Raw genomic sequence first — 13,674 nt, forward strand, 5'->3', positions numbered from 1 at the left:
TATGAATGTACAAGGGATGTCAGATCGTGTAACAAAGGGAACCAAGTGTAAAGCCTGTCGGAAGACTTTGAACTTGGGACGAGGAAGTGCCTTTGTAAACATATCTGCTATGTTGTCCTCTGTGGGAAGATATGACAACTCTATGTCTCCTGCTGACAACTGCTCCCGAACATAATGATAGTGAACTTCAATATGCTTGGTACGCGCATGAAACACTGGGTTACGCGCAATGGCCAAAGCACTCTGGCTGTCAGTGTAAACAATAGTGGAGGATGTCTGGCGAATACCAAGATCTGTAGGTAACTGTCGAAGCCAAACACACTCTACTGTAGCGGTGAAAGCTGCCCTGTACTCAACCTCATAGCTAGATGTGGCAACTGTTGGTTGCTTCTTGCTGAGCCAAGAGATACATGAATTGCCAAGCAAAAAACAATTGCCAGTATGTGACACTCTGGTGTCGGAACATCCTGCCCAGTCACTATCCGTGTAAGCATGCATGGTAAGTGAACCCTGATTACCATAGAAGAGGGCTAAATCCTAAGTGCCTCTGAGATATCTGAAGACTCTCTTCACTGCCTGCCAATGCTGTGAACTGGGCATGTGCATGAATCTGCTGAGCTGAGATACTGCATACTGCAAGTCAGATCTGGTGTGACGTAAATAAATAAGGCATCCAACAGCCTGCTGATAAAGAGTGATATCGCATGGTGGGCTCCCATCATGAGCTGAGAATTTGAAGCCAGGATCTACTGGAGTAGAGATTGGCTTGCAATCTTCGAACTAAAAACGATCAAGGAGCTGTCTAATATACTTGGACTGTGACATCATGATACCCCCCTCAACATGAGCAAACTGAATGCCCAAATAATAATGGAGCTGTCCCATGTCTGACATGTCAAAAATCTGTTGCAAATCAGCCTTGAAAGCTGCAATTTGCTGAGTATCTGGGCCCGTGATGAGCACATCATCCACATATAAAATCAGCACTAAAAAATCAGATCCACTCCCGCGGACATAAAGAGTGGGTTCTGTGGGGCTATTCTGAAAACCAAGGGATAGTAAGTGTGCATGAATTTTGGCATACCATGCCCTGGGTGCCTGCTTCAAACCATAAAGGGCTTTTCTAAGCCGGCATACCTTATTTTCAGAATCAACAACCTCAAAGCCAAGAGGCTGTGTGACATATACTTCTTCCTGCAGATCCCCATGAAGAAAAGCAATCTTGATGTCAAGTTGGTGCACTTGCCAATGATGATGGGCTGCAATGGCAATGACACATCTAATGGTAGTAATCCTGGATGTGGCAGCAAATGTCTCCTCAAAGTCAATGCCTTGTTGTTGGGCATACCCTTTTGCAACAAGATGGGGGCTTTGTATCGATCTATGCTGCCATCAGATTTTCTTTTTAATTTGTAGACCCACCGGGTACCAATGGCATGCTTGCCGGCGGGAGGGAGATCTACTAATTCCCATGTGTCATTTTTGGCAATGGATTGTAACTCAGCTCTCATTGCATCCATCCACTCTTTGCTGTCAAAAGCATCTTTATGGCACAAGGGCTCTTCATTGCAAGCTGTAGCAAGGAGTGCAAATTCAGGAAAGTGACCATGCTGTCTATTCCCTGATCTTGTCCGGGCAGCAAAATGCTGAACTTGTTTGCTGTCCCTCAATGTATCAAGAAGCCATCTGGGAACTTGCCTTTGCTGTCTATTGACAGCTCTTTCTTCAATGACTGCATCATTAATAATGGGATCATTTGGTGCTGGAACAGAAACCTGCAAATCAGCATGGGGTAGTGGCTGATTATTGCTTGGTGGAGGGCCTGCAAGAGGCTCATGTTGCTGGTCAAAGTCCTCTTCTGAGGATGGCAGAGGTAACCAAGATTCAAAGGCATCAAACATGTCAACATCTGGCTTAGCTTTGCAGTCCACAAGAGGAGAAGCTGAATGTTCAGCAAAGATTACATCTCTATAATAATATTCCCAGTATTTGGTTGATATAACCGATACCCTCTGCTCTCCTAGCTGTAACCAATAAATATGCATTTGATTGCCTTATCATCAAGCTTATGTCTCAGCTGAGATGGTATGTGAACATATGCAAGAGACCCAAAAACTCTCATGTGTGAAAGTGAAGGCTTCCTGCCTTTCCACGCTTCATAAGGTGTAACAGTCTTCAATGCCCGTGTAGGTGATCTATTCAGCACATAGTTGGCCCACATCACTGCATCAAGCCAAAATTTATTGGGCAAAGAGTTGGCCTTAAGCATGCATCTGGCCATCTCCATTGTGGACCTACTTTTCCTTTCACAAACAGGATTCTGCTGAGGAGTGTAAGGAGTAGTGCATGAGTAAATAATGCCCCATGAAGACAGAAATGCATCAAACTCCTTAGACATATACTCTCCCCCCCTATCTGTGTTGAGGGTGACAAGCTTGCATCCTAATTCATTCTCAACCATATTCAGCCACCTCTGAAAGCATAAGAAAACTTCAGATTTGGCTTTTCAAGGATATATCCAACAATATATTGTGAAATCATCAATGAGAGTCATAAAATATTTGTACCCCCCAATGGCATTTGTCCTCATTGGGCCACAGACATCACTGTGTACTAGCTGCAATTTCCTTTGTGAGAGTTTTGGACAATTCTTTTGAAAAGGAAACCGATGCATCTTACCCAAAAGACAACCCTCACACACATGTTTGGAAACTGTGTGAGTTTGAGGTACATCATTTGCCATCTGCTGTGAATGTAGCTTTGCAAGAGCTCTATAATTGAGATGACCCATTCTCTCATGCCAAAGATGAGTTTCAGCAAGCTGTGAATCTAAAATAGCAAATGCTTCAATAGAAAGTGCAGCTGAGTGATGATCAAGGTGATAGAGCCCCTTTTGCAAAGTGCCAGTGAGAACTATGGCATTGTCATCACGAAGATCATAAACTAGGCATCTGTAGCCATCAAAAATCACTCTGAAGCCTGAAGTAGCAATTGCTGACATTGAGATCAAGTTGACTTCAATTCTAGGCACAAAGAGAACATTTGTCAAAGTGACAAGATGACTTGAAATAGATGTGAGCTGCACATCTCCAATTCCTTTTACAGCATATGAAGCATTATTAGCACATGTGACAGTCCCCCCTCGAGGTACATCAGCTAAAGAGTGAAACAACTGTCTGCAAGATGTGACATGCTTGGAAGCACCACTATCAAAGTACTAGGACTGAACATCATTAGCAGTAAAGAATGCATCAGCTTTAGAGGGATCAAATGAGCAATGGACAGCCCATGCCCAATCATCCTAAAGAGCATGCATCTTCTGGCTCATGGGATTCAATAGCATGAGAGGCATTAACTGTCAATCCTGCTTTCTTTTTCTCCGAAGCAATGCGCTTCCTGCATTCTGAAATGTCATGTCCATAGTTGCATCTTTTCTTCTTTGACTTATCTGCTGTATTTTTAGATGCATGGGAGAAATTGCAGCTGCTATGCACACATTTCGGCTTGCCCATAGGCTTGGAAGCCTTACCTCTTCCTGTCTGCTGTGAAGCAAATGCATGATCAGGAATAATGGCTTGCCTATTAGCTCTACTTTGCTCTTCCTGCAAAAGCAAAGTAACTAGCTGATCAAAAGAATAGTGGTCTAGATTACCCATGGCCACTAATCGAAGGGTTGTAGCAAACCCTTGATATGTATTTGACAGTCCATTCAATGTGGTACTGGCAAGCTATGAATTTGGCACCACCTCATCAATGTTGGCAAGTTGTTCCATGAGGTCCTTGACCTTTGTCAGGTATGCATCTATAGAGTCACCTTCATTCATGCTGACTTCCTGTAATTGCCTTCTCAAATATGCAACACATGCCTCATTGCGAATCTAATAGAGAGAAGCCAATTTATCCCAAGCATCATTTGCTGTCCTGCAAGACCGGATGTGTGGAATAATGATTCTCTTGCATGATAAAGCAATACATGAATGTGCATTTGCATCTCTTGCATCCCATCTTGTTTGTTCCTGAATTGGAAGAGTAGTAGCAGGAGTGCTAGAAGATGAGGCATCAAGAGGAGTATCCCCTGCAGAGGGACCAGCAGTAGAGGCAACCACTATAGCATTGGCTGGCCTCAGATCAACCCCAGAAACAATATTCCACAAATGCTTTGCAACAAGAATATGTTTCATGAGATAAGACCACATCGGATAGTTGGTGCCATCCAACTTATCATCTTCACGAAGAACGCCAAATAGATCTTGATTGTTCCCAACCATAGCAAATGTGATACCCTGAAAGAGATCTGAAAACCCAAAAGCCTCAAGGCTATCACTACAAAAAGCTGGCTGTCCAAAAATGAGATCAAATATCTGCAAATTTCCGACCCAAATCAAAGGGCAAATGCAGATCTGACCCAAATGTGATTGTGGCAGGCAATGTTCACTGCAAAAACAGCAAATCTGGCAAAAGCCCCAAATTTAATAAGGGCAAATAGGCCAAAAAGAGGGCAAATGCAGAAAAGCCCCAAATTTTGCTGAAATTTTTGCAAATGTGACCCAATGTATGCAAATTTGACTCAATGTCTTGCAGAAAAGACTCAATGTCTAAAAATCTTACTCAATGTCCCGTCCCAAAGTATGAACCTCAAAATGTAGGTTTTCCAAGCTGTTGAAATGGCTTGAGAAGATTTCAAACAGCAGAAGGAAGATAAGGAGAGCAAAAGCCCTCAAAAGCCCCAAATTTTGAGAATACTCTTCAAATGATTTCACACGTCAAAGGCTGTACCAAATCCCAAAGCAAATATAACGCAGGTACAACGTACGGTGAGCTGTATAATTGTATGGATGCAGAGTACGTTGACTGTACGGAATGTACGATGAAGGTACGAAAAGCATTACGGAGCATTGTACGGTGACGTACATAACATGTACGTTGTACGGACAACTGCTGTGTACGGTTGTGCAGAGCATGTCCAATGTACGGTGCACATCGTATGTACGATGTACGGAATAGTACGAAAGATATACGTGCAATTATGATGTACTAAACTCAGGTACGGAATTACTGAAGCAGTTACGATACCTTCTGTATGGCTGTATAGAAGGTGTATGGCGTAGTACTTCTGTCGTACGGACGTCTGGTGTACGGAATCACTGGCACAGAGAAGAGCGTACGGCTGTAGCAGGTAGGACTATACGGATGGAGGAGCAGGTAGGCTGAAGGGAGCTTGTGCCAGTCAAGGAGCAAGAAACAAGTCAAAACGTGGCTCTGATACCACTGTAGGATCGTTAGATGATAGAGAGAGAGCAAGGTGCAAAAGAGTCGATAGAGTCTGCCGTCACGTCAAAACTAGGATAATGGGAAAAGAAGGAGTACAAGGTACAAGTACCTAGACCTAGGACTAAGTGTCCTAGGTATCACATAGGACTAAGTGTCCTATGTGGCCTAAAAGGCACTAACACTACAAGTGCCTATATGTATGCCTACAAGGCACATACCATGGCCTATAGGGCATCACTAGAACCACCAGGAGATGGCCTACAAGTGGGACCCGCGTGAGTGGTTTTGATCTTCTAGGGTAAGGCACTCAAAGACGATAACAAATGTGCCCTTCTTCTCATACAATATAGCCATCAGTTGATGTCTACATCTAGATGCAGCCGCTTGGATCCCCTTGAGAGAGTGGCATCGGGTAGAACAGCAGGTGCTCCAAAAGGTCGTTACTAGAATCTAGTCCAACCTGTAGACAATCTTCCATCCACGAAAGATCACGTAATTCTTCTGAATGGTGGCCCACGGGGGACTGCCCATTGGCTTGTGGTTGGAGCAGATGCAAGTGGATGGGAGGTGTCACCGCTATGCAGATAAGAACCTAGAGACAATTTTGCACTATCTATGGAGCTGCCCTGCAGCATAGAAGATCTTGTAGGAGGCCCTCTACACTACGGTTCAGACCCAGAGGATGCAACGGGACTTCACTTGGGGCGTGGCAACCTAGTTGGCATAGGGGTCATGCCTATTCGATTGGGATGGTTTCGCCAGCCTACAGAATTTATGGACAGCTCTTCAGATCAAGGTGCGGGACTTGATTCCTCCATCCCGTCAAGGGCCTGTACCCTGACCCGATAGTGTTTGGGAGACAGCGTCGAGCATTACTGCTTGGAACATCCAAGTTGCCCATTGCAATTTGGTGATGAGGGCAGCAAGTATCTCCAGCAGCCACCCTCGTTGCCATTTAGCAAGATATCGTCTATACCTTGCATGCCATATGGGAGTGAGGGACAACGGGTTCTCATATGACTTGTGCATTTCAGCAATTATTGGCTTGCAGGTGTATTCTTCACATTCACAGATCTAGGCATCCGTTGGTTGTATAGCCCCCTACCATGGTTGTTAGCCCCTATTCCTAAGATTTCCTACGCAGTAAGCTAGGTTCTCTAGAAAAGGCTGGACAACAGCCAGCACTTTTCTTGTACTTTCTTCCACAATCAGTGCCACAGAGATAGCTGATTTTTATGGTTGGTTTATCTCAAGCATTAATACAAGTTCTGTCCTTTTCTTCTTCTTTTTCAATTTTTTGGGGAAGGGCAGGGGAGTACCTTAGCCCCAATCTTGGCAAATCTATTTGATGAAGCGGTTTGCAGCGATTTCCCTCATACATGGACCCTTAACACCATTGTCCAGATCACATAGTCTCCCCTTTATAGAAGTACATATGCATTGTTATTTCATACTATGTATGTCGTAACAAAGGTTACTTACAACTTAAGGTCATATTTTTTATAGTATAAGTGAAGAACTTCCATACCAGCATTATAATAGTTCTTAGTAGCTACTTATGACATGCTTCACAAGTTCATAAACTAGGAGCTTAGCCAAAAGGTTTTATAGGTAAAGAAACCTAAAACTTGCTAGTTGCTGATTATTAGGAAGCTATATAAAACAAATGCACAACCAATTATGATGTTTGTCAATCAGTCGTGCCCCCTTGGTTCTAGGAGAATATCTTAGAGGAGTACTTGGTTTGGCCACTATCTCGTATGCAATTTTGTTAAGAAAAACATCACACGTTTGTTAACATACTCCCAAAAGGACAAAAGAACAATCAAGTGTGCAAGCCAGTACATCACAAATACTAGAATGTATAAAAGCTTATATTCATTCAAACTTAGCATCAAAAACATTATGGGTACCTGCTTCAAACTTGAAGTACCAAATCCTATATATGAAGATGAAAGGAGAGGTTGAACAAGAGACCACTTCTCAGCTTCCAAGGCATGTGCCAAGGGCTCTATGTAGCTGTACAAAATAAAGAATCAAACCTAAAATTAACATCTAGACATCAATATATTTTAGACTTATAACATCCTAATGAAGAACAATCAGCCGGGGCAACAACTGTTGCGCTAAAGCAGTGAACTTGCCAGCATTAAGATACTTTTACAAAAATATTTGCCATCTTGTTCTCCCAAAAAACATGACCAAAATAGTTTGCCTAGCTAGTGCTGTTTTGGGTTGCTTTGGGTGTGAAACCATTAAGTGAGATTTGGCATGAACACGTGGTGTATTAAACCCTATCATCGATGAACGATTTTGGTGGACACTTATCAATAAAATGAAATTCAATAATTGGCAATTACTAACCAAAGAGGATATACCTTTGTAAGACTAGAATAGATCCAATCGTACAAATTTAGATTTTTTGTTGTTCTATGCTACAAAGAAAATAAAAGAGAAAAAAAGAAGAAAAATGAGGTAACAAAAAGAAATCGAAAAACAAAAGGTAGACATACTTAGCAAGCAAAGCAACACTTATGTTGTCATCAGTGCCCAAGCATAAGCAACTATACTGGGTTTCTAAAGACCCACAGAGTCTCTTGGGCAAACCCAGCGCTTACTAAAATACGTCAAATAAACAAAAGAGAAAGATAACAAGAAAGGAAGAAGGTGACTATGCAAAAATAAACAAACTAACTTGTAGCCTCAATCTTAGCAAAGCTCTTTAATGAAGCTGTTTGTTTGGGGTTTCCACGCACCAAGACCATTAACACTATCTCACCCATCCACAAGGCAGGGGATCCCATGAGCCCGGAGAACTACAGGACCATTATGATTGGACATGTCATGTCCAAGGTTTATGCATCAATACTTGATTCCGAAGTCAGCAGATTTGCGGAGTGGCGAGAACTTAGAGCAGCAAGACAAGCCGGATTTCGGCGTGATCATGGAACCATGGACCACATTCTCACGCTCACATGAATCATCGAGGAGGTGAGGGCACGGAAGCAGAGGGTTTATTGTTGCTTTGTGGATTTGCGCAAGGCATTTGACACGGTTCCGAGAGCCCACCTCATACGGCGCCTACAAGACTTGGGTTATGACCAAGAGATCATTTGGGCTGTCATGGCACTTTACAAGAGAGTTTCAAGCAGAATCTGGGCAGGATCTGGGTGGACAGACGAGATCACGAGCACTATCAGGGTCAAACAAGGGTGTCCATTATCACCTATCTTGTTTAGCCTCTACATTAACGAGCTTGAGATAGTGATGCAGACACGGGGGTAGATTGCTCTCTTGCGGGCACGCTAATCCGGATATTGCTTTACACAGATGATGTGGCTCTCTTGTCTTCCTCAGCAGAGGGGCTCCAGAGACACCTTGACGCACTACAATCCTTTTGTGAGTCTCATGATTTGAAGGTCAACCTGGGTAAAACCAAGGTCATGATCTTTGATACATCTCGAGCCGTCATGCGCCGAGAGCAATTCACATTTGATAGGCACCTGTTGAGATAGTTTCATCATACACCTATCTTGGGGTTGTCTTTTCCGGACCCATCTTCACTATGAGACCCGCAATGCAGGCACACTTGAGCAGAGGATATGCTTCATTGGCCAGACTAGAGAGGCAGTGCTTCCGCTTGCACTTTCAAGATCCACGGACCAAGGGGTTGCTTTTTGACTACTTGATCCGCCAAGCCGAGACGTACAGCAGCCCATGTTGGGGACCAAACTTGTCAGATACAGAGTGGGCCTGTATGGAGCGGCTACACGTTCTCATGTTGGTAAGCCATCCATTCCTCACCAGATCATTCAGGCTGAGTTTGGGTCACCCCCTTTACAGCTAGATGCTGCATTTCAGGTCATCACATATCTGTACCGAGACAGGGTGTATTGGGATTACACCTCTAGGCGTAGCAGGCTACCATGGCTAGCTCTTTCCTCTCCTATGGCACTTGTAGCAGGTGGGGACTAGAGGTGCTGGTATGCACGCACAGAGAGATGGTTTGAGTGACTAGGGCTCCACATGGATAGACTACCTCCCTTCCAGTACAACATGGATGCTTCGTTTTCTTCCCTCCTATCACACGAGGTCAACCAGGTTATCCGTGAGGATCTATTACAGCTACACACATTTCGGGCCTGGTTGGGACCGAGTGAACTCCTAGTGAAGCTTAGCTTCTACAAAGATCACTGCTTACATATCACAATAGAGGGTTTCATTGACCCACCAAGATACACGCAAATTTACCTACCCCACTCACTAAGGATCTCTCTTGGGCAGTTCCAGGTCTCTTCACACACACTTCGTATCGAGAGCGGCAGAGTAGAGCAACTACTTAGGGAGAGGCACATATGCACATTGTGTGACATGCAGGAGGTTGAGACAGAGAAGCACTTCATCTTCCGGTGTCCTGTTCACTATGAGATTCGAGGGCGCTTCTACTGCCTCTTCAGAGATAGATATGGGATTTTGGCCCAATTCCTCTCCTAACCAGACCAACGGTGTTTGGCAGGATTCTTTCGTAAGGTACTCAGACACTGCGAGAGGATACTCCGAGCACGGAGACAGGAGTAGACTTTTTCCTTGGCCAATCCCTCTCAGAGCTCTATCACGGAGTTCTTTCAGCCAGATCACATGGACCCCCACGAGATGAGGCCTCGACATGACCGTGACCTGGAGCCTGTGACCCGACAGCTCAAACAGCACACAGATCACACTTAAGGACATCCCCTCCCTGTTTAGAGTCAGAGCTCAATCGACGGGGGTCACACTAGCCCTGGTTAGACATAGAGCTACGACCAGGAGACGTGCCAGAACTATATCTTTGAGTGGCCGATAGCACTCTATTGCCGATTTCATGCCCCCATTGCCTCGTCCACCCGGATGTGTTGATGATGATGATGATGATGATGATGATGATGACGATGATGATGATGTTGATGTTGATGATGATGCTAAGATTGATATATAGTCGACCATTGGCATAACTATGTTGTACTTAGGACTTAGTACTACCATTCTACATTTTTGCATTTTGTATTGGTGTGGATGCTCATTTAGTAGCTCCGCTACCACAGCTCGTTAGTATCAGGGTTTTCACAGTGTCATAGACCCATCGGTCTTCCGAAGACTTTAATACTCTCTCTCTCTCTCTCTCTCTCTCTCTCTCTCTCTCTCTCTCTCTCTATCTATCTATCTATCTATCTATCTATCTATCTATCTATCTCGCACGCGCGTAGCTGGGTTGTATCAGGTTTCTCACAACCTCATAGACCCATCAGGCTTCCGAAGGCATTAATCCAAACGACTCGCAGAGAGCAGGGCAGACACATGGTATGCACGCATATCTACATGGGACAAGCTTCCCCCCTTTTAGTACAGCATGGATGCACCTCCTCCCGTGAGATGAGATCAACCGTATCATACGGTTAGATCTCTCTTAGCTTCACACATCCCGGACTGGGGGGGGGGGGGGGGGGGACCAAGAACTCCCCACCAAGACCCAGTTTTATCGCAACCACTTCCTGAGAGTATCAGAGGAGGGATTCATTATCAGACCCCAGTATCTCGAGGATAGAGGAGTCTCTCATGCACTGAGGATTGCCATTAGTCAGATGCGGGTTTCGTCCCATCAGCTGAGGATCGAGGCAAGGAGAGCAACAGATATACCTAGAGAGCAGCGGGTCTGCACGCTATGTACGCTGGGGGCGGTGGAGACAGAGGAGCATTTTATTTGTGTTTGCCCAGCCTACTACGAGATTCGGGGACGCTACCATTGTCTCTACCTAGAGGGGAGTCGCTTCAGTCCTGTGTCACGACTGATCCATTTCCATGACCAGGTCTGCATCGGGCTTTATCTGATGGAGATGCGGTGACACAGGGAGACGCTTCTATGACAGATCAGAGAGCAGCAGGGGATGGTTAGACCACTACAGGACATAGAGGGTGAGTAGGCACAGCGGCACGTCACAGGGTTCTATACATTTGAGTCAGCCCCTAGACACAGTGGAGTGGAGAAAGAGGAGCTAGCCGATATGAGAGCAGTCTGGATGAGCAGCCGGAACGGTAACACCGAGAGAGGGATGCAGAGGCCACATGTGCGACAGAAAGCCCCCACAGTACGCTCTATTGAGGTCCAACCTATCACAGCTTTCCTCAGGGGAGACCAACAGAGACGAGGGGTCACTCTAGACATAGATGTAGGCCATCTTTTGGTGGTTCTAGTGATGCCCTATAGGCCATGGTATGTGCCTTGTAGGCATAAGTGTAGGCACTTATAGTGCTAGTGCCTTTTAGGCCACATAGGACACGATGTGACTGCTCTATCGACTCATCTTGTACCTGCACTCTCTCTCTCTCTTCGTTTCATACCTTCAGTGGTATATCAGAGCAGAGCAGAGCTTCCTGTGCCTCTGGTTCATACTGCCCGTACAACAGTACGGACGTCCGTACAACAACGGATACTGTACCTTCAGTGGCTGCGCGTCGTTGTGCACTACATCGCCGTACTGAAATCGTGCATCATTCGTACATCTGCATCGAGGGTCGCCGTACATCCGTCATCACCTGTACTATGCGCCATACTCTGCGTCGTCGTCGTACTCTGCGCCGTACTCTACTCCGTACTCTGCGCTATTCCGTGCGTGTACCATACACTACGCCATACTTCATCCATACGTCGTACCGTACACAAGGTCGTACTTACAGTGGTATCACCGTACAAATCAGCCGTACAGCCACCATACTTTCGTACCTTCAGTCTGAAATTTGGGGCTTTTGCTGATCTGCAGCACATTGGATAATTTTTTGGGATTTGTTCTGCAATTTCTTGTTTAGATTGCAGTACATTGGGTCAGATTGCAGGACATTAAGTTACATTTGCAGGACATTGAGTCAGATTTGCATACATTGGGTCACATTTGCAAAAATTTCAGCAAAATTTGGGGCTTTTCTGAATTTGCCCTCTTTTTGGCCTATTTGCCCTCAATAAATTTGGGGCTTTTGCCAAATTTGCTGTTTTTGCAGTGAACATTGCCTGTCACAGTCACATTTGGGTCAGATCTGCATTTGCCCTTTGATTTGGGTCAGAAATTTGCAGATATTTGCTGTCATTTTTGGGACAGCCAGCTTTTTGCAGTGATAGCCTTAAGGCTTTTGGTTTTTCAGGTCTTTTTCAGGGTATCACAGTTGCTATGGCTGGGAACAATCAAGATTTATTTGGAGTTCTTCGTGAAGATGATAAGTTGGATGGCACCAACTATCCGATATGGTCTTATCTCATGAAACATATTCTTGTTGCAAAGCATTTGTGGAATATTATTTCTGGGGCTGATCTGAGGCCAGCCAATGCTACAGTGGTGGTTTCTACTGCTGGTTCTTCTGCAGGGGGTACTCCTCCTGATGCCTCTTCCTCTAGCACTCCTGCTGCTGCTCTTCCAACTCAAGAACAGTCAAGATGGGATGCAAGAGATGCAAATGCACATTCATTCATTGCTTTATCATGCAAGAGAATCATTATTCCACACATCCGGTCTTGCAGGACAGCAAAGGATGCTTGGGATAAATTGGCTTCCGACAGGCTTTACACTTGGTTCCCTTTGTTACATGATCTGACATTCCTTGTACATTCATAGGTGGCTATATCCTTTTGGATGAACATGTGCCACCATGACCAGAAACTACCAGGTATTCTGAGACGTTTCCAGAGTACTTCAGTCCATCCCATGGAGGGGGGTTTGTAGGCCATCTTCTGGTGGTTCTAGCGATGCCCTATAGGCCATGGTATGTGCCTTGTAGGCATAAGTGTAGGCACTTATAGTGCTAGTGCCTTTTAGGCCACATAGGACACTTAGTCCTATGTGACACCTAGGACACTTAGTCCTAGGTCTAGGTACAAGTACTTTGTACTTGTGTGTTATCTTTTATCTAAGTTTTGATGTGACTGCTCTATCGACTCGTCTTGTACCTGCACACTCTCTCTCTCTTCGTTTCGTACCTTCAATAGCCTAGAGAGTCCAGAGAGCGAGGAGACCGCGTCCCCAAGCGCAATGCGAGACAGCTCGACAAACGCAAGGCGGAGTTTGGGTCACCCCCATTATAGCTAGATGTTGCATTTCAAGTCATCACGTATCTATACTGAGTCAGGGAGTATGGGGATTACACCTCTAGGCATAGCAGGATACCATGGCTAGCACTGTCCTCTTCTATGGCACTTGCAGCAAGGGGAGACCAGAGGTGCCGGTATGCACGCACAAAGAGATGGTTTGAGGGACTAGGGCTCCACATGGACAGACTACCTCCATTCCTGTACAGCATGGATGCTCCGTTCTTTCCCTCCTATCACACGAGGTCAATCAAGTTATCCGTGAGGATCTACTACAGCTACATACATTCTAGACT

At 45.1% G+C, this 13,674-nt stretch overlaps 1 protein-coding gene across 1 annotated transcript in view; it reads right to left on the reverse strand.

Annotated features, from left to right (window-relative positions):
• LOC147902340 (alpha/beta-Hydrolases superfamily protein) overlaps positions 1-13,674 on the reverse strand; it is a 65,686-nt gene that overhangs the window by 30,931 nt on the left and 21,081 nt on the right. Inside the window, exon 3 of the mRNA XM_087373448.1 lies at positions 7,185-7,290. Within this exon, the coding sequence (XP_087229574.1) occupies positions 7,185-7,290 (106 nt within the window). The remainder of the gene's footprint in view (positions 1-7,184; positions 7,291-13,674) is intronic.

This window comes from Dipteris shenzhenensis, chromosome 4 (genome assembly GCF_047967505.1).
Source record: "Dipteris shenzhenensis isolate YYH24624 ecotype China chromosome 4, Dip_SZ_1.0, whole genome shotgun sequence".
Classification (NCBI taxonomy): Eukaryota; Viridiplantae; Streptophyta; class Polypodiopsida; order Gleicheniales; family Dipteridaceae; genus Dipteris; species Dipteris shenzhenensis.